General features: G+C 40.6%; 1 protein-coding gene and 1 pseudogene across 1 annotated transcript in view; both read right to left on the minus strand.

Moving 5' to 3' along the window:
- Nucleotides 1-7,707: 7,707 nt before the first annotated feature.
- The window catches only part of LOC143688686 (uncharacterized), a 237,425-nt gene continuing 218,699 nt past the window's right edge, over nt 7,708-26,433 (minus strand). Inside the window, exons 3-4 of the mRNA XM_077166900.1 lie at nt 11,101-11,234; nt 7,708-7,869 (exon numbers count right to left, since the gene is read on the minus strand). Coding sequence (XP_077023015.1) covers nt 11,130-11,234 — 105 coding nt within the window. The 3' untranslated portion in view covers nt 7,708-7,869; nt 11,101-11,129. The remainder of the gene's footprint in view (nt 7,870-11,100; nt 11,235-26,433) is intronic.
- LOC143686795 (TSSK6-activating co-chaperone protein pseudogene) lies at nt 7,917-10,920 on the minus strand (annotated as a pseudogene).

Consider the following 26,433-nt stretch of genomic DNA (forward strand, 5'->3'; position numbering starts at 1 on the left):
TTGCAATCAGTACCTTTTTTTTTTTGGCAATCAGTACATTTTTTGAAGAATATCCGATTATATGAGAAAATAGTCATGACACAATAACTGACAGAAGTGTAATTTAAAAACATTTTCAGTATGATCCCAATTTTGTATAAAATGTACATGTATAAGTTTTGAATACAAATATCTGATGTATTAAAAGAGAACAGACTGGATAAAAATAATGTCTTATCAACTGACTATTACCCTTAATAAATATATTATTGATACAAACACAAAATTAATATAAAACACATTATCTCAATAGTTTAGCTTAAGCATGTTTTTTTCTGATAGTCTCTCCTAGCAGAATACAGGATTATTGGGGGATCAGAAATGTTGGAAAAGAGTTTGCACAATTCATTTATGTATTGGTAGACGTACCAGTTCATTATAATCACATAAGTCACTAATAAATGTGTATGAATGAAATTACAGGAACCCAAATTTGGTCTGATTTGGGCCCTAGGGAAGCATAATTACAACTCACATTCCTTCCATATGTTGTCTTTCTCAGTTTCTTGCCTGAATAACGATGACAACGAGGACGAGGATGATAATGAAATTACAACGTCAACAACGATGATGACAGGCAATTCTGAGCACTCACAAGGGGCCCGACTCTTTTCCTATATTATCTGATACAATCCTCACAACCTTATGCGGTAGATACTATTTTTATTTTTATTTCATAGACAAGAAAGCTGTGGTATAGATAGGCCACGTGGCTTGCCTGTTTCAATTAGGAACATGTTAGGAGACAAGTAACAGAAAACCTGATTAACACTGGCTGAAACATTTAGACTCAACCACGCAATAAAGGGATTAGTTTAAGTCAGCCAAGGTTAAGACAGAGAGATTAGAGGGTGGTTTGTAGAATTCCATCTACCTAAATCAAGTTAGAACCGTGGAAAGAAAAAATAAAGCTGAAAGAATAATGTGAGAGAACAAGCATTATAAAACCAAACCTGCCTGAAGGATATAGACTTAGAATTCCCTCTTGTAAGAGTTGTTCACTGTGCAAGTAAACATCTCAGGGCCTGTGTTGCCGCCTTCAGTCTCTGATTGATAAGCCACCCTTTCAGGGTCACGAGTCATAGCGCTGCAACTTTCACCTGTCTGCAATGTTACAGTACGTCTGTCCGGGCCAATATATTTCCAACCATGTGAAGTTTCAGAATTACATGCAGATATAATGAAATTAACCCACCCTTAAATATTACTTTTGTGTAAAGCCTAGGGACTTGTTGGGTACTTGTTGGAGTAATCTGTTATATCTGATATTTGAAGTATAATGTTTAAGAGAATTTAACAGATTATCCTTGGGATTCCAGTTTTACCCTTATAAGGATTTCAGACTAGTATTTTTAAGTTCAAAGGCAGAAGAATTTGGCTAATTTTATCAATAGTTCTTAAATGTTTAGAATAACTTGAGAGTCATTAATTTATATTATGGTGTCATGCTTGACATTAAAATTCAATATTAAGTGCTGCCTCAATATCTGGCAAAATCAGGAGGGCCTCAAATGGCCCAAACACAAGTTCTGGTCCTCCTCTGCTCCTGCAGATAAGGGCCTCTAGCCAAGTAACTCTCCTTATCATGGGCACGAGCAAAGTGCCTGCTAATCCCGAGGAGCAGGCTCCAGTTCCCTCCCAGCCCATGAAATTATTCTAACATGCCAATTACATTCTCCTGTGGGAACCAGGGTCACCTCACCCTTTTGTTACTGCAAATCTTACTTCTCACAGCCCCTGCCTGTTCACTTTTCTCTAGAGTGTAACCCCTGCACGGCCCTGTCCAACAGTCAGGATCTGTTCCTCCGACTGTGAGTATATGTGGCTACTCTTCCATCTGTAAATCTGTCTGTTTAGTGTTGGGTGTTGTACGTTCACCACCCCCAGACCCTTAAGGTAGGTACCTAATTTCACCAGTGGGGTGAAGAGGAAGTGTTCAAATAGTCTACACGTGGTGTTCTAGTTTGCTAGCTGCCGGAATGCAACACACCAGAGACGGATTGGCTTTTAATAAAAGGGGATTTATTTTGTTGGTTCTTCAGAGGAAAGGCAGCTAACATTCCACTGAGGTTCCTTTTTACGTGGGAGGCACAAGATGGTCTCTGCTGGTCTTCTCTCCAGGCCCCTGGGTTCCAACAACTTTCTCCGGGGTGACTTTCTTTCTGCATCTCCAAAGGCCTGGGCTGAGCTGCAAGTGCTGAGATGAGGAATGCGGAGCTGCTAGGCTGTACTACATTGCGTTCTCCCGTTTAAGCACCAGCCAATTAAGTCAAATGTCACTCATTGCAGCAGACACGCCTCTATAGCCGACTGCAGATGTAATTAGCAACAGATGAAGTTCACGTACCATTGGCTTGTGTCCACAGCAACAGAACTAGGTATGCTCACCTGGCCAAGTTGACAACTGAATCTAACTAACACACATGGTTATATATTATTACCACAATAAAAACATTTTTAAATGCATTAAATTTATTAGATTTATGGAGTTGTTTTCCTTATGAGAATTGTTTGACTTATTCTGTCAGGTACTTGAAGTCCTAAAAGAGAACATCAAATATATGAAATTTGGAAATGTAGTTAAAATATTTAAAGTGACTACATAACTGAGGGAATTAACCAAGTTTATAAACAGGAATGATTATTAATAGGGATTTAGCTGGTCAGCTTGAGTTAATAAAATATTTATAAAGAATAAGTCAAAATGATTCATATTTTCTTAGACATAAATAGAATAATATGATTTTTAAATTGCACTTAAAATGTAAGGTAACTAGGCTTTAAAAATTGTAACTTTAATAATGTATTAATTTACAACCATAATAACTGTAAATAGTTCTTTCTCTGCACAAAGGACCACTTGGACCTTAAAAGGCTGCACACTGACACGTTTTCATTCTGGATGAATACAGGCTTTGTGTAGCAATTCACTGTTGCTTCAGCCCATAGCCCTTGTCTAGACAAGGACAATAAGCTGGTTAATGCCAAATATGAAGGGAGCAGCAGGTTCCAAGAACTCGTGGTATACTGTGGTTATTGGAAGTGATATTTCTCTAAGGTCCTTGGTCCCCTTGCATAACATTCTTAGTTAAAAACATTTTTTCTAAATAAAAGGAGACGTCTGGTCTTAGACTAAGGCAAATAAAGCATGTCCCATTTAGCAGGTCTGGTTTCTTGAATAATGGAGCTCAACATGCATTGCCTGGAGGATTCCTGACCCCTTGCCTTTGGGCCTGTATTCTCTTGGTGAGTACTCCCAGATCACCCTTCAGAAAAGGGAGGATTTAATATTTTCTGTAGAATAAATGATGTTAGGTTGTGTTGATGTCCCTTCCTTGTCCAACAGAACTTCATTTTATCTTGGCTATGCCAAAGTTGCAGGATTAAGAATTCACCTGCTAAAATCTTATTCAAGTCACCTTCCTCTATAAAGTATTTCCTTTTTATGTGTCTAAATGGATTATTAGTAGGGTCCTGTTTTTGTCATGGGACGAGTAGAGTTTACGTGTTTGCTCTTACTGGCGTTTCTGTTATATGAGGCTAGAGAAGGCACTCACTAATGGGTTTTCATGAGTTTATTTGTGGATATATGTGTCTCTCAGAGCAGCCTGAAGTGGCTCAGTCTTTGATGATGTGTTGCCTGTTTTTCTATTACAATCTGCTTCCCTCTAGACAGGAGCCCTCTAGTGCTTTCCTTCCTTAAGTCTCTACTTGTCAACTGGTTTTATTTTAATTAAAACATTTTACCTGAGGATTTCAAGGATAACCTCTGTTCCACAGCTCTAGTGTGTCAGAAAGGTATGGTGGAATTCACAGCAAATTGTCTTCCCTGACAGCCAGACAACCACAGAGCTATTTCACTCAGTCCTTTGGGTTCCTGAGGTGGTTTTTAACCCCAACAGAATCTTGAGAGCAGCAGAGCTGTGGGACAGGTTTCCAGCTACATCCCTGGGCCTGTGCCCAGACAGTACCACCTCTCAGCCTGGCTTTCTCTAGCCAGGGCACCAGATCGAGTGTGCAGGAGACTGTGGCTGAGGCCCTGCCACTGTCTGGCTTTGGCATGGTTCTGGAAAATGTGCTGCTCACACATTAATGTGCTACAAAGCACCTGGGGGATCTTGTGGAAATACAGGTTCTGATTTAATAAGTCTTGGGTGAAAAATGAGAGTCTGCATTTCTACCAAGCTCCAGAGTGATGCTGATGCTGTGATCCTCCAACCACACTTAAGAGCAATGGCCCTGGAGGTGTTTTAGATGCTTTCCTCTCTCCTTCCCTATCTCCCTCCCTTCCCTCTTGGCTTTTTTTGTTTCTTCTCTCTCTCTCTCTTTCAAGCTTTCCCTCTTGTAAGTTAGGCCCCTGTGCCTCTTCAAAGTTGTATGATTTCTGTCTCTTTCCTACACTTGAGTTATACTTCAAAAGGTCTCTTTCTACATGTACACAAGGATTCAAGAAAAATGTGCTTGTGGTGGTGGTGGTGTGTCCTAAAAAAACTCACATTAGCCATTAGGGACAACCTTTTAAAATGTCCTTCAGTTCAAAAATGTCTCCCTAGCTTCGCTATGGATTATTTGTTTAGAGTTTTTCAAATAAAACTCTGAAGAGAATTTTCTTTATACCACTTATCTTAACTTCCTTTTGATTAATAAGGCTCAGGATTTTTTTTTTAGTTTTTAAAAAGTAATTTTCCATTATTCCTTTCATATTAAATTCTGGTGATATTGCTATTGGATCTTAGAAGTCCCATTGGTAGTTGTCTTTTATAATAAAATATGTTTTGACTAGTTTGCCTATTATGCTGGGATGGAAAAAATGTTTTCCATAACTAATAAAAATAGCAAAATAAAAAAGATAATGGTTTCTAGTCTTTAATCATGGAACTAAAAACACTGCAATGATTATTTTGCATGGCATGTGCTATTTGTTCTTACTTTTTTTTTTTAACTTTTGCACTTACCCAAGGTGTTCTGTTTTCTCACAGTGTCGTCAAATCAGATGGGACTAATGATACCCTGTATCTGCAGGAACAAGCACACCTTCCTTCTGCTTCTTTCCACAAAAGCATAAGCCACCTTTGAGAATTAATAGATTCCATTTGGAAAGGCAGTCTAAAAATGATCATTATAACTTTACTTTGCAGGAGAGGAAACCGTCATGGTAATTAGTGGTTGTCTATATCACTCCATGTTCCCTTCCAAAGGAGGCTGATAATGTTGCAGGGTCTGGGGGCTCATACCATTCAGGAGCTGTGGTCCCCAGGTGCTTTTTGGCCGAAAGGAGTGCCTTAAATCTGCTAGGCTGACTTCTACTGATTTCAAGGATGGTGTGGTAGTTAGATTCAGTTGTCAACTTGGCCAGGTGAAAGCACCTAGTTCTGTTGCTGTGGACATGAGCCAATTGTAGGTGAATCTCATCTGTTGCTAATTACATCCGCAGTCGGCTAGGAGGTGTGTCTGCTGCAATGAGTGACGTTTAACTTAATTGGCTTGTGCTTAAATGAGAGAACGCAATGTAGCACAGTCTAGCAGCTTGGCATTCCTCATCTCAGCACTTGCAGCTCAGCTTGGGCCCTTGGAGATGGAGAAAGAAATCACCCCGGGCAAAGTTGTTGGAACCCAGGGGCCTGGAGAGAAGACCAGCAGAGACCATCCTGTGCCTTCCACATAAGAAAGAACCTCAGTGGAAAGTTAGCTGCCTTTCCTCTGAAGAACCAACAAAATAAATCCCCTTTTATTAAAAGCCAATCCGTCTCTGGTGTGTTGCATTCCGGCAGCTAGCAAACCAGAACAGATGGGCAGGACTGTAACCAAGAAATCAGGATTTAAGGGACAATTTGATTTCTGAATCATTATATAGATTTTCCTTTTTGCTTTCTGGTATATTAGAGTAGACAGAGGGAAATACCTGAAATCTCTGGACTGTAATCCAGCTGGCTTGACCTCTAATTATGATTGTATGGCCCATATCTTCTTCCCCTGTGATTGTAAAAATCTTGTGATAACTTTCATTTGTACCCATTTACCCAGTTTTTCAACGTTAGAGTCTTGTGATCACTAAAGGCAGTTTATTAATGAAGGATCTTGGGTCAGCCCAGAACTAACACACCCCAAGTTCAAAGTTATCTTGATAACCGAGACTGGAATTTAACCAAACTGGGCCCACCTGACATGCCCAGTAGCTTAGACTTTAACCTACAAGTCACCTATACCTCATTATCATACTAAAAATCATGCTTATCATAATATTAAGACAACTATTTTCTTACATATGTCCTGTGACTACATATAATCAATCTGCACATGCTCAGTACTTAGATCACCTCTATATCAGTGGAGCCCTCTGTGCTCATTATTCTAAACCTTGCCCATCTTTTAATCCAATAAAACCATCAGAACTGCTGCAGTTTGAGGAGACAGATTTTGGGTCTATAGGCCAACTGTTCTCCTGCTATGTGCCTAGTAATAAACTTTTCCTCTCTTTGAAACCCTTGTGTCTCAGGAATTGGTCATACGAGTGCATTGGGCAAAAGAATTTACCACTTTGGTTGCTTAAGTTGGGTGAGAAGTAAGAGGCCTTAGGATGGCCTGCCCCCTCATAGGAGTCAATAGTCTCTATGGTGAAAGAGTCGGTCAAAATAGTGCACCAGGGTTTGTTAGCACTGCCAGATTCCTCACCTAAAAGATGACTCATGTATCATGCTGTCTGCTTCTAGTACCTGCATTATGTTTTATCACTTCCTGGGTTTAATTGATATCATGGCATCTGGACATCATTTAAATACAAATAAAACAACTTTCGAAGAAATTATTATCTCCATTTTGCAAACAAGTAGACCGAGACTCCATACAGTTAGGTAACTTGCCCAAAGTCCAGGAGAACACCATGGAGGTGGGTGTGGGCATGGTCTGCCCTGGAGAATTTAAACTCACTAATAAAACTGACTAAAAGCTAGGCTGCTTTCTTTTTTTTTTTTTTAAATCATTACGTACCAGGAATACTAAATAATATCAATGATAAGATACTCCTCCCCCCAAAAAGTTTTGTAGGTCTAAGTTTTAAGCAATTGTTGTGAGTTCTATGGAACTTTAATAATATAGTATATGCTTCAAGATTAGCACATTTAAATTTTTTTAAAAAAAACTACATTATCTTTAACAGACATTGGATTCTTCATGGACATTAATTCAAAGAACTCTCAGTTATCGAGTTCCTTTAGAGAATAATGATTCATTTAGAGAATACGTTTGTAATGTTTTGGAATTGTTTGAGCTTGCTCTAGGTGCAAGTCATATCTTCAACCCCTGTGGTATTATATATTCCTGTGTTTAAACATTGAGTTCAAAATAAGCAATGATAGCACAATGATTGTAAAGACAAAGAACAGAACTTGAGTCACTCATCACTCTAGCTGGCCAATTTGCAGCTTTATTTTTGTTGAAACTTTAAAGCAGTAAAACAGACTGTGAACTGTGAGTTGTAATACTTTGTTTAGTAAGTACACATTTTAGTTCATTCATGAAATTTTTTTCTTAGTTTGAATATCTTTCAATTTTAAATGCATTTCTTTTAAAATTGTGACTTGTTTTAGAACCAAAGGATAAATCAAGAGAATAATGATATTTAGTGACTATTACATGACTATTACTGAAAATAATTTTATTGTATAGAGTTGAGAGAGTGTTAAAAACTTATCTGCTCTGGTTGTCAAATACTCGAGTTACCTCAAAACCACAAGCTTGTAAAAAGTAGGGCATGTGTTCGAATCCAAACTTGTCAAATTTTATGCGTCTTTTTCTTTTCTTTTTCCATGCCCAGATTCCACCAAGAGTTTACTGGGAAGAGAGAGGAAAAAGCAGGCACAATAATTTTGATTCATATTTTATTTACTGAACCGGGGGAAATGATTTAACAATAGATTATGAGATACAGCTGGGAGAGAGTTATTGCTTCCCCTTAGAGGAGCCAGTTGTGTCATGGATGCTTGTAAATTTTCCAAAATGGCCATCTGTTGCTGGGCAAGCTGGGTCTGAAGTTGAAGACTGCATATATACACTCTAGGAGTCCCAAGCATTCCTTGGGCTTGTGGTCAACTCCTGTCTGGATGTTCAGGAAAGCAGATGGGGAATTTGCTTGACGATTAATACACCTACAGGAGGGTTTGCCTGGGCAAAGAGGCACAGCACTACCTTCTTCTTGGGCTTTTCTGTTAGTAGGATGACAAGTGTGGTGCACTATCTGAACACCAACAGGTGTGGTGCCTGCGGTGTTAAATGAAGGCCACCACCCCAGCTCCCACTGCTGTGGTTGATGCACACGTGCAGTGAAATGGCCTAGGTCTATGCTTTTTGCTTCTATTCTGTATTGCCTAATTATTAGCAAGTTTGCCCATTTTCTGAAGATAGTTTGCTATCTACCAGTGTAGTGTAATGGTTAGAAATATCTATTCTATGGCAAGTACTGTGTCATGGTCCTCCCTATCTTCAAGAGAGACAGTGTAAAAGGTTGAGTGGTTTTGAAAAATTAAATAGTACCTTGCTTTTTGTATTGCTTCTGTTTTTCTGCTGTCACTCACATGAGGAGGGTGGGGCAGTTGATGGGAGTGGGGTCAGGTGGATGACAGGGGTGGGGAAAGTGGAGTCACAAGAATCAAGACTTTTCTCCTTTCTCATCAGAGACGGAGAGCCCTATGCCCTCTTTATACAGTCTGATACCCTTGTACCTGCCCTATCCTGGGTGATAGTAACAGGTTTTCTGCTTCCAGTGGGTTGAGGAGGGGTACTCTAGTTTGACTTAGGGCAGGGGATGAAGACTTAAGTGGGAAAGACAGGAGTGTCTAGCTGCAGGGGGCAGAGGGAAGGAAGGTAAGAGGTTTTAGGGATTGTTGTATACAGTGGCCATCTTCCAGGCAGGGTGACTCAGCCTCAGTGAGAAGTCAATCTAGACTGGCCAGTACATGCTGAGGCTTTGAGTGGACGTGAGGCTCTGTGGGCCTCCTTTGGCTGATAAAGAGGATTGCTGGGGGCAGGGGTGTGGAAGGTGGTCATCCCTGAGCTGGCCAGAGAATCAGCACAGGACAGGTCCACATGCAACTGCCATGTTGCAGAGCTGGAGAAACCATTTCCTGGTGTTGCATGAATTCAGAATTCTTAGGTAATTCTATGGGAGTGTGGGGCCGGGAGGGAGCCCACATAATGAATTCTTACGGGTCAAGAGGATGAGAACTAGGAACATATTTAGTTTTAATTTTAGAAATAATGGAATGTGACATTTCTTGCCCCTAAGTACCACAGAGAAAAATTCTTGCTTGCTACATAAATAAGCCTGCAGTTACAACACAGAGTGATGAATAATGTTGAAGGAAGTATAAAGTGCCCAAAGAGTGCTTCAAAGGGGCAGACAGGGCCTCTTGGCAAGAGGTGTCTAAGCCAAGAATGAGGAACATTAGCCAGGAGTAGGGGTGTTGGGATGCACCAGGGGAAGAGGAGGAGCAGGGGGAAGGAATGTAGATGCAAAGCCAGGTGGAGGGTGCCTGGAAATGTACAGCCCTTCAGGGTAGCTGGGGAAAAAGTTATAGGGCAGAGGGTTACCAAAAAGTAAGCTGGTGACAGATCAGGAAGACCCCAAATTGGGAAGTGGGGATTATCCTGCAGGCAATGAGAAAAACAAGTGTTTTATGCAGGAGAATAATGACACCCTGGTCTTATGAAAGATCACCCTGGCTGCCAAATGGAGAACAGTTTGTAGGGGTCAAGACCAGCCGGGTGAATGGAGGTGAGTTAGGAGGCTCTATCTGATGTTCTGTGAAGGCTTATCAGAACAGCATGGAACCCCTGAGGCGCCCCTGCGTTTGTGTTTTCACCTCTCCCTAAGATACATTCATTCTCCTTAGGCACCTGAGGTTTCATGGCAGCCTATTACAGCTGATCATCCCTGATCCCTGATGCTGAACCAGGAGGCACTAGACACTGCTTCACCAGTTATTTTCCTTCACAAAGTTAACCCTAGTGCAAGGAGGGACTACATATTTCAGGAATATGTTCCCTTTGGTCGTTTATGCCTAGTTTATTGTATAGATTCATTTGGCTTTTTCATAAATGCAAAGGCTGTTATTGAGGTTCCAAGGAGTAGAAAGATTGCCACAAACATCTGCCCCATGTAAGCACATCCTATATTCTCTATTGATTTAGCATTTTTGACTCAAGCTAACCTATAAGGTCCACTGAAACAGAAGCCCAAATAAATTATCGTTGTTGAAGGCATAATGCTTATGCAAATATCCATGCCAAGTTTATAAAACTGCTAAAGAAGTTTGAGTAGTCAATTGTTTCAGAGAGGAGAAATTATTTTAATTTTGAGGCCAAAATCTGTATATGATTTGGATGATTTTCAGAAAATCAAGAGAAAGCTTATGTTTTGACATGTTAAGTCAGTTTCAGGCATTTACCAAAATGATAAAACTGGAATTTCAAGCTACTGAGTTTAATTCTTTTTTATCTCATATGCATATTTAGCATAACAAAATGACATACTATGTAATTTACAGTGTTTTGTCTCAGTTATTACAGAATAAATACATCCCTATGTATCATTAGATGAGCAGTTTAACATTTTCCTTGCTTTTAGTCTAGAATAGAGCACATACAGCTTTATCTCCCTCTGTGAATTCAGCCCCCATATAGTGTGTAATAATCACAACCTATTTGGAAGATTACAAATAGAAAAACAATAACTCAAGAGGACTAGGTCTGTTTTTCTGATCTGTAGAGAAGTTCCTTGAGGACCTTGAACTTATCCTTTCTAATGAGAAGCCGCATTTTACCAGACTACCCGTAGTGCTTTTTGGATTTGTTCATAAAATTGTTGAACTGGAGGGGCAGGACCATGTCCTAAGGCGCTTCTCTCCAGCTTTCCCTCACCCTTTGGTAACAGCAACCACTCACAGGCAGGCCCTCCTAGCTGCGCCACTGCCCGGACCACAGGATTCCCACACGCCTACCGCAGTAGAGCCATAGCAGAGACTTCAGGGTGCCTTGCTAAAACCCACACTAGCTGTGCCTACTTACCTCTTTTTTTTTAAATCCTCCCTCAGGCCTTAGAGTAAATTCATTGTACCCCCGTGGCTTCTCCTTCCAAAACCTGGTTGAATGCTCTTTAATTCCCCACAACACACCTGAGGCCAGACCACAGCTTTTTTCTCCTAATTAAAAAAAAAAAAAGTATTGTGGTCATGTACGTATATATATATGTATAAAATATAAAATTTGCTGTTTTAACCATTTTTAAGTGTACAACTTAGTGACATCAGTTACATTTACAGCGTTATGCTGCCATCTGCCCCATCAGGCTTTTTAACAAAACTTCACTGAATACTTGAGGATAGCACAAGTATAATACAGAGAATTACTTAAAACTTCTATGTTTAGAGCCCACAACCCAAAACATGAGCTCAAAATCTAAATAAAGTGGTTCCTGCCTAAATACTGGCCGACCTCCATATAAGGAGCCAGTTCACTCTACCACTGACACTCCCATAACATCCATGTTGGGGAGCCCAGATCCCATGGAGTCCCCAGGCCTGAAGACACAAAAACCTATTTCTCTACCCCCACCTGACTCCTAACTGAGAGGTGCTGTCATCCTAGGATGATTGTTAATAAGGACATTCATCCCCTGGGAACCCCACCTCTAAGTCTCTATGGCTCAGTAAGTCACATTTTTCCAGACCACATTTACTAAACTTAGAGTGTCCATTCAACTACAGTTAACACTCCACGTGGGACACCAAGAATCCAACAAGGAAGCCCCATCCCAAACCAAATGCAATTCCTTTACAGCCTTTTCTCCACCATGTGGTAAAGAGAAGAATGGTCCTTCACAGACACCTCTGCTCCAGTTGCATTTTCATTCCTGATCTCTTGTAAACAAATGCTTGGCAAGAACCCTTAAACACATCTCCCAAGAACAACCAGCCACTCTGAGACAGAAGAAAATCTAAATTTAGATTGAGCAAAAAATAAAATAAAATAACGCTGTAGGAGCATGATCGATTTAAAGTGTTTGCAGTTGGGTTATTTCATTGGATTTTAGCTTTCTTTAAGAATAAATAGAATATTTGCTTTCACATCTAAACAATTAAAAGGTTCACTGAAGTGATGTTTACAGAATCTGACTTAGCAGTTTGACCCTAAAGGTAAATTCCAGTCTCCACCCTAGAGGGGTGAAACTGTCTGTAACTCTGAGACTAGAAGGTTTTCCAGCTTCAATTATTTTTAAGGCAAATTTTCCATACTGCACCTGGTTAGAGAATATTTTCCTTCAAATAGGCCCCATATTTCCAGCCTTATCACCTAAAATCTGCTCTCAATATCCCGTGTTCCTGCCAAACAAAGGTAACATATGTACAAAAAAGCAATACATTTCCAAGTACATTTTAACAGTAGTTATACAACAGATTTTAAAGTTTGGTATGAATTACAGTTTCACAATTTTTGATTTTTTCTTCTAGCTTCTCCAAGACACTGGAGACCAAAAGGAATCTCAATATATTGATTCAACAGTCATATTCATTTGTTAAATCCTGTCTTTATTATATAGTTCTCTCTCTCTTTTTCTTTTTTTGCAGGCACTTAGTTTTGTGGTCCTCCCATCTTGAATACTCTTTCCACCAATCCAATCTGTCAAAATTCTGTGCATCTTCAATTTTGCAGCTGGGTTACTTCATTGGATTTTAGCTATCTTTAAAAGATACTGCCAGCTCCATCATGAAGCCCCTTCCCAATCCTCACAGCTGGATGTGATGGTGCCACCTCCTCTTACAATCCCGTAGCAACATACTTAGTCCTTTCTTTTTCTGATGGCATTTATAGTCAACCTTATATTAAAGCTATTTGGATTTGTGTCATATCTGTCCTACTACCCCTTCTTGAGCTTAGAGTTAGGATCATCCTTAGAGTAGAATCTCCCCATCACCTGGCATGGTGCCTTGCACATAGCAGGCTTTCAAAATATTTGTAAAGTTGAGTTGAACTAAAAAGTGAATTTAAGATCTTACAGAAACTGATAATTCTGACCTTTATTCCACATGGCAAATCTGAAAATATTAGTTCAAGGTCAAGAGATGAAATGTTTCAGTCTGTTGTTAATTTGCCAACTACAGCTTTGGCCAAACATTAACAAAGACATGTATTGTAAATAAAACCCCTTTAAATTAAAATGAAGTGAACAACTGATGACACTGAGTAGAACAACTGGATAAAATGATTTTTTGGTTTCAGGGAATTTGTTTGAGTTTTATGAGAAAAGTGCAATGCCAGCTAAATGAGAATTGTGAAGCAAAAAGTTGCTGCTGCTCTCTCTGACCATTTGGCTGGCTATAATGAAAGGAAAAGTAGAAAATTATAATGTAATAGACTGAACAAGATCTTTAGTGATACTTCTCTGGTAATTTTTTTTTTTCTGTTGTGCTGGTTTGAAAGGAAGTATGCCCCCTAAGAAAAGCCATGTTTTCATATAAATCCCATTTCATAAAGGTAGAATAATCTCTATTCAATACTGTATGTTTGAAACTGTAATGAGATGATGTGATTTAGTCAAAAGTGGTTGTTAAACTGGATTAAGGGACGACATGTCTCCACCCATTTGGGTGGGTCTTGATTGGTTTATTGGAGTCCTATAAAAGAGGAAATATTTTGGAGAAGGGGAGATTCAGAGAGAGCAGAGAATGCTGCAGCACCACGAAGCAGAGAGTCCACCAGCCAGCAACTGGAGATGAAGAATGAAAACACCTCCCGGGGAGCTTCATGAAACAGGAAGCCAGGAGAAGAAGCTAGCAGATGATGCCGTGTTTGCCATGTGCCCTTCCAGCCGAGAGAGTAGCCCTGACTGTGTCCGCCATGTGCCTTCTCACTTGAGAGAGAAACCATGAACTTCATCGGCCTTCTTGAACCAAGGTATCTTTCCCTGAATGCCTTTGACTGGACATTTCTATAGACTTGTTTCAATTGGGACATTTTCTCGGCCTCAGAACTGTAAATGAGCAACATTTTAAATTCCCCTTTTAAAAGCCATTCTGTTTCTGGTATATTGCATTCCGGCAGCTAGCAAACTAGAACATCTGTCATTATAGCATGGTCATCAAATATAGTCACTGAGGGCATATTTGTGCTGGCTGCTGGTTAGTTAACTATTACAATATAATGAAATGGAAAAAATTGTATTATTAGCAAATAGTATACAGATTCTTCTTGCGGGGGATGTACCTTTTTTATTTAGGGATAAAAATATTTAGGGATAAAAACTTGAGAAGCCTATAAGGAGTGAATAAGTCCCTGCAGATTACTGATGTCCGCAGGCTTTAAGGCTTAAAAGGATAGAGAGACAAAGAGAAATTTATTTACAGCTGGGGCAGGGAGGGGGGAGAAAGGAGAGAGAGGAAAAGGCAGCCAAGGGAGATGGCAAGGTGACTGTCTCCACAACCTCATTCATGTTTGGGAAATTTTACAGAAATTACAAAAACTTAAGGAGATTGGATTTCTTATGAAAATGAACAAGATGCCCTGAGTTCTGCCTCTGTTTTTTCCTTGTTGGGGAGGGGAGGGGAGACGACAAAATAGAAATAGGAAGCACTGGTGCAGGGGCCTGAGTCAGAAGAGAGCTGGAAGCCTGAATTGGTGAGAGTTCCCAGAAATCCTGGGGACTTCCCCAACCTATGGAAATTAGGGACTTTGAGGAAATTTCCCCAGAATTCAGAAACAAAGAGGCCCCTAGTTAAAATCAGTATTATGGTAAAGTTAGTGGTCACAGGTTTATAATCTAATATTCTAGGGACACAAACCCATGACCTATTTACATAAACACTACCTCTATTTAAAAAAAAAAAAAAGCAAGTAATGCTTTTCCTATGGAAGATATTGGCTTCGTGAGAAAATGAGGCTCCTAGCCCAGGGCAGATCCCATACTTACCCAATCTGGATCTTGTTTTCTGAATCTGAGCTATATTGGCCTGCTTTAAGAACTTCCACTGAAGAGAAATGTCTGAAACTGCCATGCAGGTAAGCTGTGGCTCCTGCCCTATATCTTTCAGAATGTGCTGGGGCCTGTCTTAGTTTGCCAGAGTTGCTATCACAAATATCACACAATGGGTTGGCTTAAACACGGGAAATTTACTGGCTCACAGTTTTGACACTAGGAAAAGTTCAAAATCTAGATATTGGTAAGGGCACACTTTCTCCCCAAAGGCTGTAGGGTTCTGGTGCTGACGGTAAGCAATCCTTGGGGTTCCTTAGCTTTCCCATCACAAGGCGATGTCTCCTTATTTCTTTTCCAGGTTCCCACTGACTTCCAGGTTCTGTCTCCTTCAAGTGGCTTTCTCCTTATAAGGGCCCCAGTAATCTGGATTAAGTCCCACCCTCATTCAGTTGGGTCACACCTTGACTAAAACTGACATCTTCAAGAGGTTTTATTTACAATGGATTCACCGACAGGAATGCAGATTGAAATGAAGAGCATGTCTATGTGGGGGTACACAAGGCAGATGCACCTATGGTCATTTTGTATTGAACGCTTGGCTGAGCCTAAGTAGACCTCCTGGTAGACAATGAGCTATCTCTTAGAACTGTTGTGAGAATTAAATGAGTTCACAGAGGCAAAGCACTCAGAACAGGGCCTGGGACATGTAAGTCCTATGTAATTGTTAAAATTGTTGTAAAACTGATGGTTATGGTTTAGCAATTTAATAATTATATCTCAAAATATAATACGCACGATATGCCACCTGCAATGTCAGATCAATATATATCTGTATATCTATATAGTAATAACATACATATTCATTACATATTGCCTTGCACATAATTTAGTGCTCCTCAGAGAACCTCCCCCCCCCCAAATTCCACTGTATGGAAATGTTTAAGTGATTATAGTATGGAACCCATTTTCTGAGTCAGAACTGCCCATAAAGCACAAGCTGAGTCCCCTTCCACAATGAACTAATTGATCCTTCTCCTCATTATTGAATTTATCTGCCTGAAATGTATGGGGTGATGTTTTCTTTGTTTGCTATTGTATCACAAGCACCTAGCATAATGTCTGGCACATTTTCATTCGTCCATTTATCCACATTTATCAAGGGCCTCAATGTGGCACCAGGTTTGTAGTTATTTTTAAAAATCCCAATTGAAAAGATGAACCCGGGATTGAATATATTCTAAGGCCACCTCAGATTCTCTGGGCCTCACTCGTCTCCTGAGCCCTCCGCCACTTGCTTCTCCCAGGCCATTGCTGCAGCACTCAGCTCCCTGCCAGCCTCACACGGTCTTTGATTCCTCCCACTTCTTCCACATTTGGACTTGGATGAAAACATGTGGAAGTCTAATTTCACGTACTGAAAGTGCCAGGTGACATCACAGAGGTTTGGAGGAGTTAAATTTGTGGGAGAAAATTCTGATCTGCGGGAGATAGCTACAGGAAAGAGATGGCAGATCAATTTTTTTCTCCCTCTCTCCCTTCCATGTACTGTTCTGAGCTGTGGTGACCCAGGAAATCTGTCTGGAGATGGCCCCCTTGTACAAGAGGACTGCCGTATCTCTTCATGAGGGGGTGACAGCACCTTGTGTTTGCTTCCCATCCTTCCTGTCTTTCTTCCTTTGTCCCTCACTTTTGTTGCCCTGGAACTACACCTCTCAATAAGGCAGTAGCAATTAAGTTTTGCCTAGGCTTTGTTTTCTGGGGAATCTGGGGCAAGAGTTTTTATGCCTTACTTATGGGCCCATCCCCATCCCAGTTATCAACCTTTCTGCGTGTTGTTCCATAGGTCTTCTGCTTGTCCCTTTGAGTCAACTCACATTTTAATTTTACTCAGCTCAGCAGGACCACCACTTTTCTGATTATGTCTCTATTTTGACACCATATATTCATACCCTCCTGTGTTTATCCCAGCCCCCTATCTTTTTTTTTTTTTTATACCCAAGGTATATTTATTAAGTGAAAAAGCAAGTTGCAGGGCGGTGCAACAGTGGCTCAGTGGCAGAGTTCTTGTCTGTCATGCCAGAGACCCGGGTTTGATTTCCAGTGCCTGCCTAAAAGAAAAAAAGCAAGTTTCAGAGTAATATGTATAGCATATACTTATTTTGGAAAACAAAATTAAATATAAACAAGTTTTTAACCCCCCAATCTACTTCTGTGTGTAGAAGCAGGAAAGTCTGGCAGCACGTACACCGTACTGCAGATGACGGTGGCTACCTCTTGGAGATGGAGTTGGACCCAAGGGGGAGGGGAAGATTTTCACTTTTTACTCTGTACAAAAGAGAGAGAAAAAAGTTATGGGTGGAAAAGAATGCATGATTTTTATATTTTCCAGTCCCCTTATATCTTGCATTGGCTTTTCCAGCCTCCATTCCTTCTTGTGGTTGATAATACTTTGATTTTTCTTTGGGGCAATTATTCTTCTGTTATCCATAGTCATGTGGTTCAGGTGGGGCTAAGATTTACTTTTACATCTTCCATATCTCAGCAAGTCAGTATATTTCATACCCCTAGACAGAGTGATTGGTTTGGAGACAGGCACCTGACTAAATCAATCCAAGCAGAGCCAATCTTGAGATCTCTATTGAACTACTAGGAAATAAAAATTCTTTATCTTTGCAGAAGAAAGGAAATGAACCTGGGCATGGAGAGAGTCAGCCTGAGAATGAAGCCAGATCCCAGGGACAAAGAAAGAGACTAGCTTTTTATGATGAGGTCTGAGGCACTGGATTCATTCATGCCAAAAATTTTCTATCCTCTGGCCTTTCGATTTTGTGTGTAAATAAAATTTATTTTTTGCTTAGACCAGGCAAAAAATAAATTTTTTTTATTTTTTAGCCAAATGGATTGGCTTTCTGTCCCTGCAGCTGAAGGTATACAAACTAATTTGGCTTTTTTTCTCCTTAGATCCCAGCATCCTGGGCATTAACATAAAAACCTAGCGTACCCAGTGTAATACAAGAGAAGAGCTCCCTAGAACTTTGTGATCTCTCTACCTTTCCACTATGGTGTTGAGAGATGAGCTTAAATGAGTCATTTGGTGGAGACAAGGCTTTGGTTACTGGCCCCCAAGGGCATACTCCACACCTGGTGCTCAAGTAGCCATTCCACAGATATTTTCTTGTCTTGTCCCATCTTGCCTCTTTTTTTTTCTCTCCTGACCTATCTGAGTGCCTTGCCAGCAATATGATTCAACTGCTTAAATTCTTTATACTGCAGGGAAATTTTATGGTCACTTAGGCACACAATTCTGAAGTAGAGCTGATCGGGTGGAATTTCTGGCACCTTCTCAGACTGGAAGGCAAAAAGCAGTTTTCCTCCTGCAAGATGTGGGGACAGCTTTCAGAAGAACTTTCCAGCCTGACCACCTGTGCTTTCTATGCTTGGTTCCTGCTTGTCACTTCGACTTGACTTATATTCCAGTCTCTTCTAGCTCTTGATTTGTCTACCCTCAATGCAGTTTAATGTCTACATTTTGACTCCACACACTCATAGTGCCCTGGGTAGTATTATTTCAACTTCCCTAGCCCCTTTGGATCCTTCTCTTTCCTTTAAGTTTCCCAGAAGATAGCTCTTACCAGTTCTGCTCCAGCCTTATTCATGGGACCAGGATACGGTATAGTCTAACTGCTGTGTAACAGAGCTATTTACTACACTCTGACCCAAGCCTAGGGTATTCCAGAGTGTCCCAGGACAACTTGGGAGCTCTTCTTCTACCCTGCCAGGTGTTCAGTAGACCTCTAGAGCTTATGTATCCTGCTGTGCTCTCAGAGGAGTGTCCTCATGTAATGATGAGATGTTTATAGGGCAAGCATGTGTAGGGGGCACAGACTAAAAAATATTCCAACTCATGCAATGGAGCAATTTATCTGATTGATTGCTAGCCCCTTCATTCCAGCACATCTGGACCTTTGCTTGGTGACCCTCATAGCAGTCATCTTCCTAGTCAATTGAACAGACACTTTCTTAGGCAATCAGTTGACTTTTAGGTGGAATTGGTGTAAGATACATGGACCAAACAATAATGGCAAAACACACTAAGCACCTTCTATACATAAGGCACTGGGCTAGGTGTTAGTGGTTCAAACAACAAAACATCACATTAAAAAATCATTGCAGGACTTCTGGACCAAGAAACAATGTGTGCATTTTAGTTTGTCCTCCAGAACAACTACTAAATAACCAGAAACAATACAGAACAGCTCCTGGGGCCACGTCAATGACTGGACACACAGCATACCCCAGTCTGGACTGCAAGTACGGCTGCAAGCCCCCTCAGAACCGTGAATTCCCCAAACTGTGGTGGCCAGCGCCCCTCCTCCACAGGCTGCTTCCCAGAGGGGAAAGGAAAGAGACTTTACCAGCAGCAGGGCCTGAGCCCAACCAAACACCAATTGTGGAATTAATTAACAAATTCTGACTACTAAAAATAGGCCCCCAGCTCAGGTGAACCTGGTCAAAGTGGGGGTCGCTCATTTTTGCCCTGGTGCAAAGGGGGCAGGGCTGATGCAAAAAGAAAAAAAAAAAAGAAGGAAACAGAGGTTTTTGTGGCTGTGTTTCTACAAAGCCTTGACTGCCTTTGGATACTGTGGCAGGGCCTCTCAGGGCTGCAACTGCCCCGGGCATAGGCAGAAAGAAGCTCGTTTGAGGGCTTGTCTGGAGCCTGTACCTTCCCCAGGGGATGAGTGAAGACCAACTGAGGTGGAATTCTTCCCTCAAGGAATTCAGACACCAGGGCTTGGTAATTTGAAGCCATTAAAACCGGCCTACAACCTCTCCTCTGTCTCCACCATGCCCCCAGTAGGGAGAGTCTGCCAAAGTTAAAGGTACTGCATCATCTCATGCTGGTGGGACCTGCAGGCAGACAAGCACCACATACTGGTTAGGATATGAAAAACAGAGCCCAGAGACTTCACAGGAAAGTCTTTCAACCTGCTGGGTCTCACCCTCAGGGAAAAAACGATGCAGGTGACTCTTTCCTCCTGATAGGAGGCCAGTTTGGTCTGGGAAAATCTGGCTGGGGTCTATAATATCTAAGTAGACCCTCTTAAATGTGGGGGGGAAAAGGCGCCATACAAGCAGGGCAAGAAACAAGAAAACAAGAACTGAAAAATTCTCCTCTGTTTAACAAAACCTAAGCTAGAGGTCCAGATAAAGCTGAACTGAATGTCAAAGAATAGACAGACAACAAATTCATCCAGAAAGAAAACCCTAGGTAAAAGAAGTGCAAGCAATCTCCAGAATAAACTAATTAAGGTAATTAAATGCCTAGATGCCAGCAAAAATAACAAGTCACACTAGGAAAATTGAAGATATGGCCCAGTCAAAGGAACAAACCAACAATTCAAATGAGATACAGGAGCTGAAACAATTCAGAATATACGAACAGATATGGAAAACCTCATCAAAAACCAAATCAATGAATTGAGGGAGGATATAAAGAAGGCAAGGAATGAACAAAAAGAAGAAATTGAAAGTCTGAAAAAACAAATCACAGAACTTATGGGAATGAAAGGCACGGTAAAAGGGATGAAAAACACAATGGAAACCTACAATGGTAGATTTCGAGAGACAGAACATAGGATTAGTGAACTGGAGGACGGAACATCTGAAATCCAGCAAGAAAAAGAAAATATAGGGAAAAAAATGGAAAAATATGAACAGGGACTCAGGGAATTGAAAGACAATATGAAGCACACGAATATACATGTTGTGGGTGTCCCAGAAGGTGAAGAGAAGGGAAAAGGAGGAGAAAAACTAATGGAGGAAATTATCACTGAAAATTTTCCAACTCTTATGAAAGACTTAAAATTATAGATCCAAGAAGTGCAGCCTACCCCAAAGAGAATAGATCCAAATAAATGTACTCCAAGACATTTACTAATCAGAATGTCAGAGGTCAAAGAGAAAGAGAGAATGTTGAAAGCAGCAAGAGAAAAGCAATCCATCACATACAAGGGAAGCCCAATAAGACTATGCATAGATTTCTCAGCAGAAACCATGGAGGTGAGAAGACAGTGGGATGATATATTTAAACTATTAAAAGAGAAAAACTGCCAACCAAGAATTCTATATCCAGCAAAAGTGTCCTTCAAAAATGAGGAAGAAATTGAAACATTTTCAGACAAAAAGATCACTGAGTGAATTTGTGATCAAGAGACCAGTTCTGCAAGAAATACTAAAGGGAGCACTAGAGACAGATATGAAAGGACAGAAGAGAGAGGTGTGGAGAAGAGTGTAGAAAGGAAGACTATGAATAAAGGTAAAAAGAAGGAAAATCAGATATGACATATAAGATCCAGAAGGCGGGATGGTGGAAGAGAGTGCTACCATGCAGTGGTGACACTGAATGTTGATGGATTGAACTCACCAGTTGGGAGACATAGACTGGCAGAATGGATTAGAGAACAGGACCCATCTATATGCTGTCTCTACTCAAAGGACATGAGGGCAAGGACACAAATAAACATTTGCACACCAATGTTTATACCAGCATTATTTACAATTACCAAGAGATGGAAACAGCCAAAATATCCATCAACAGATGGGTGCTTAAACAAACTGTGGCATGTACATATGATGGAATATTATGCAGCTGTAAGACAGAATAAAGTTATGAAGTATGTAACAACATGGATGGACCTTAAGGACATTATGCTGAGTGAGATTAGCCAAAAACAAAAGGACAAATACTGTATGGTCTCACTGATATGAACTGACATTAGTGAATAAACTTGGAATATTTCGTTGGTAACAGAGACCATCAGAACATAGAAATAGGGTAAGATATTGGGTAATTGGAGCTGGAGGTATACAGATTGTGGAACAGGACTGAATATAAAAACTCAGAAGTGGACAGCACAATATTACCTAAATGTAATACAATTATGTTAAAACACTGAATGAAGCTGAATGTGAGAATGATAGAGGGAGGAGGGCTGGGGGCATAAATGAAATCACAAAGAAAGATAGACAATAAAGATTGAGATGGTATAATCTAGGAATGCCTAGAGTGTATAATGAGAGTGACTAAATGTACAAATTTAAAAAATGTTTTTGCATAAGGAAGAACAAAGGAATGTCATTATTGCAGGGTGCTGAAAATAGATGGTAATTAATATTTTAAAATTTCAACTTATGTGTGAGACTAAAGCAAAAAATGTTTATTTGGTACAAAATTTATATTTTGACTAGTGCTTCTCCTAATATAACTTATGTAGACAGTTGGTTGAACAACATAAATACATGGAACCTTGGGTTGGACATGGGATTTTGTTGGTTTGTCCAGAGTGGTGCCCTGATGAATTCCAGAGTGATTTGATCAGTGAGTGGAAAAGTAATTTCAAAGTCCCCTTTGGGAAATGGTGAGAACAGGGGAAAATTCAGCCTCCCCAAGTTGAATTCTTGATATTCTCACAAGCAGTGTAGACAACCAAAGCTATAGGCTGAGCCCCCAGGCTTGGGGTTTGTTCATATGAAACTTAACCCCACAAAGGATAGGTCAAACCTACTTAAAATTAGGCCTAAGAGTCACCCCCAAGAGAACCTCTTTTGTTTCTCAGATGTGGCCTCTCTCTCCAGTCAACACAACAAGCAAACTCACCACCCTCCCCCTGTCTATGTGGGACATGACTCCCAGGAGTGTGGACCTTCCTGGCAACGTGGGACAGAAATCCCAGAATGAGCTGAGATTCAGCATCAAAGGATTGAGAAAAACTCTAGAATGAGCTGCAACCCAGCATCAAGGGATTGAGAAAACCTTCTCAACCAAAAGGGGGAAAAGTGAAATGAGACAAAGTGTCAATGGCTGAGAGTTTCCAGAGTCGAGAGCTTATCCTGGAGGTTATTCTTACGCATTAAGTAGATATCACGTTGTTATCCAAGATGTAATAGAGAGGCTGGAGGGAATTGCCTGAAAATATAGAGCTGTGTTCCAGTAACCATGTTTCTTGATGATGATTGTGTAATGATATAGCTTTCACAATGTGACTGTGTGATTGTGAAAACCTTGTGTCTGATGCTCCTTTTATCTATCTTGCCAACAGACGAGTAGAATATATGGAATAAAAATAAATAATGGGGGGAACAAATGTTAAAATAAATTTAGTTTGAAATGCTAGTGATCAATGAAAGGAAGGGGTAAGGGGTATGGTATGTAAAAATTTTTTTTTCTGTTTTCATTTTATTTTTCTGAATTGATGCAAACGTTCTAAGAAATGATCATGATGATGAATATGCAACTATGTGGTGATATTGTGAATTACTGATTATATATGTAGAACGGAATAAGCATATATTAAGAATGTTTGTGTTCTGTTTTTTTTAGTTAATAAAAAATTAAAAAAACACTATTCCAAATTATGAAATGTGCTTTGAAAGAAATGAACAAGAGGCACAGACAGGATAATAGGGTGAAATGACTATTTATGGGAGGGCTTTCTGAGGAGGAGGCATGTAAGGTAGGACAAAAAGAATGAAAAGGCTGTGACCATGCAAACAGTTAAAGAGGGATGTTACAGCCCAAAAGAACAGCATGTGTAAATTCCCTGAGATACTAAAGAGCTAAAGAGCTAGGTATCCTAATGAATTGGAAAGAATATCAGTGTAATTGAAGGGTGGTGAGCAAGGTAGAAAGTGAACACGATAAGAATTGAGGCATGAGTGGAAGGAGGTAGGGCCTTAGAGAGTTCGGATGGAATTTTGTGTGAAATGGAAAGACTATAAAGTGGAAGAATAACAAATAATTGACATTCATGCTTTGAAGGGTATGAAGAATGAACTGCAGGAGACCAAAGAGGAAGTGGAGAAACCAGTAAAGAGGTTGCTGCAAGAGTAGCAGAGCAGCAGCTGTGGGGAGGAATGGTGGATTTCTCCATCCTTTCAGAGATTAAATCCACTGGACTTCCTGTTGGATTTGATGTGAGGGGTCAGACAGAAAAAGAGGAAGCATTTGACCCTTAGGTTTCTGGTTTGAGAGACGGGTCTATGGTGATGTAATTAACTAAAATGGGGAAATCTATGGAGAGAAGATATTTGGGGCAGTAAGTGGGAAATCAGTTCAGTTTTGGAATTAGGTTTCAGATATCTGTGAGACAGACAAGGCGGGGTGGCCAGTGGCAAACTAGTATGTGCTTCTAATCTGGAAGAGGAGTCTGATCTAGAGGTAGGGATTTGGGAGTCGTTAGCATATGGATGGTATTTAAGGCCATGGGAATGGCTGAGGTCACCAGGAGAGTGTGTGTAGGAAAATAGAAGGGCAGAGGCCCCTTTCCCTCACTGCTTCTCTTCAAATCTTCTCCACAGAATTTAGTCCTTTCTCCTTTAGGACTTTATGTGCAAAAACATTCATTTCCTTTTGTCACTCTCACAAGAGAGCTGGGTGGTCCTTTAGGCTTTTTATCTTCTCAGGAGCCCAGACCTTAAGCCTGTCTCTACACCTCTGCTTTTACTTCTTTCAAAGGATTTGCCCTCCCCTCCCCTCAAGATAGACCAAGATCTTTATGCTAAGAGAAAAGGAAGGAAGGAAGAAACCCAAACATCTCGCTCAGCACCACCCTAACAAGCAACCACATCAACCAACAAAACTCCAAAGTGGGCTCTCAGAAAGGAGATTACCCTGCTGACCAAACCATGGAAGATCATTTGCTATAACGCTATTGGCCTTTGTGTGAATCATGTGTCCAGTCTGCTCTACTTTTGCTTAGTTGTCAGTTTATCAGGGAGTACCACTGATCACATGGGAGGCTAAAACAACATAATTTGCCTGGCTCTGGGCCAACCACAACCACTCCTGGACAAGCATATACTCCACTGAAAATAGATCATGAAGCCTACTTGCACCTGTAAAGATACCATGTAATCTTCCATATGGTGCACATGCCTTCAAAGACCCCACTGTGTAATTGCCCATTCATTTTATGTTAAATGGCCAGGATCTGCTCTTTTTTGTGTGAATCCTACCTACTCCTGGCAGGTTTACCCTCTTACCTGCTCCCAGCAATACTCCGAGACTAAGCCAGGAACAAACTCCTGTACCAGAAAGAAGCAAACAGGAAGTGTCCTCATTGTGGCAGCAGGTTACCCACAACATTGAGGTTTCATTTCAGTGTTTTGCATCCTCTGCTCCTGTTCATTTTGCTCAGCCCCTTTCCTTCCGGTGTGGCTTCAGACCTCTTTTCTAGCTTTAATCTGCAGTGCTTCAGACCTCTTGTTTGTTATCCTCGTAAACTGCCTCTTACCCCATCGCTTTCCCTGCCTGCTGGCCTGATTCACAGCTTTGCCCTGATGTTGGATTTGTAGGTATATCTGGGCCCCCTGGCTCCCTGTTGGGTTACAGACCTGCTGAGCAGCTCAGATCTATCACTGCTGCATGCTCTCTGCTCTTCCAGACCCGGCTTCCTGCTGTCTTTATTCTCAGCAGCCACCCCCTCACAGTTACTCTTGCTGACATGTAATGCACACATGCAAGGACTGCTTTTTGTTTCACGACTGTTTTAAATATCTGGATGCTGTGGCTTCTAATTTGTATATTTCATGGTATTTTGGCTCACCAAAACTATTCCATCTCTGCTCCCCACCAAGAGGGTCTGCTCACTGTAGATTTTCCCTGGTATTCAGGATTTATGGGTCTTGGTGGTCTTAAGCAATGTCTCCATTGATCCTTCTTCTTGTCCTGGGAATGTCTACTTCTTGTTCGTTCATCCTTCAGAGCCACTTGTGGGACCTGTTTTCTGCCGGCATGTCTGAAGAGTGGGGCAGTGGTTGGGATGAAAAACCAGTGGGGTTCCAGCCTTCTTCAATATTTAATTTTAAGCCTATCTCATAGGTGGCATTAATGAAACCATTTGAGGAAAGGATGTGTGGTAGTCATTAGTGATGTAGACTAAATTATTTTGGGTTTCTGCCTTTTGGGGCACATGGTTGAATTATACTTCCTTTCCCCTAAAAAAGTTAGGCATAGCTGCGTGACTTGTTTTGGAAAAAGAAGAAAGAACAGAAGTTATATGTGTTACCCCTGGGTGGAAACTTTAAGAACCAGTATGTATTTTGGCACATTTCCTTTTTTGAAAGGCCACTTTCAATAGATTTATAATGTCAGCCAAATACGAAGTTGCAAATGTTTTAGTTGTCACATAAAGTTAAAAGAAAAGCTGAATTTAATTTAATAATATATTTTATTTGATCCAATGTATCACAAATATAATTTCCATAGGTAATTAATATTAAACATTATTTGTAAGATATTTAATATTTCCTTCCATTTTTAGGTCTTTGAAATCTGGTGTGTATTTTACCCTTACCAGCACATCTCAATTTGGACTAGTCACATTTCAAGTACTCAATAGCCAGATATGGCTGGTGACTACAATTCTGGA

The sequence above is a fragment of the Tamandua tetradactyla genome, chromosome 6, assembly GCF_023851605.1.
Source record: "Tamandua tetradactyla isolate mTamTet1 chromosome 6, mTamTet1.pri, whole genome shotgun sequence".
In the NCBI taxonomy this organism is placed as follows: Eukaryota; Metazoa; Chordata; class Mammalia; order Pilosa; family Myrmecophagidae; genus Tamandua; species Tamandua tetradactyla.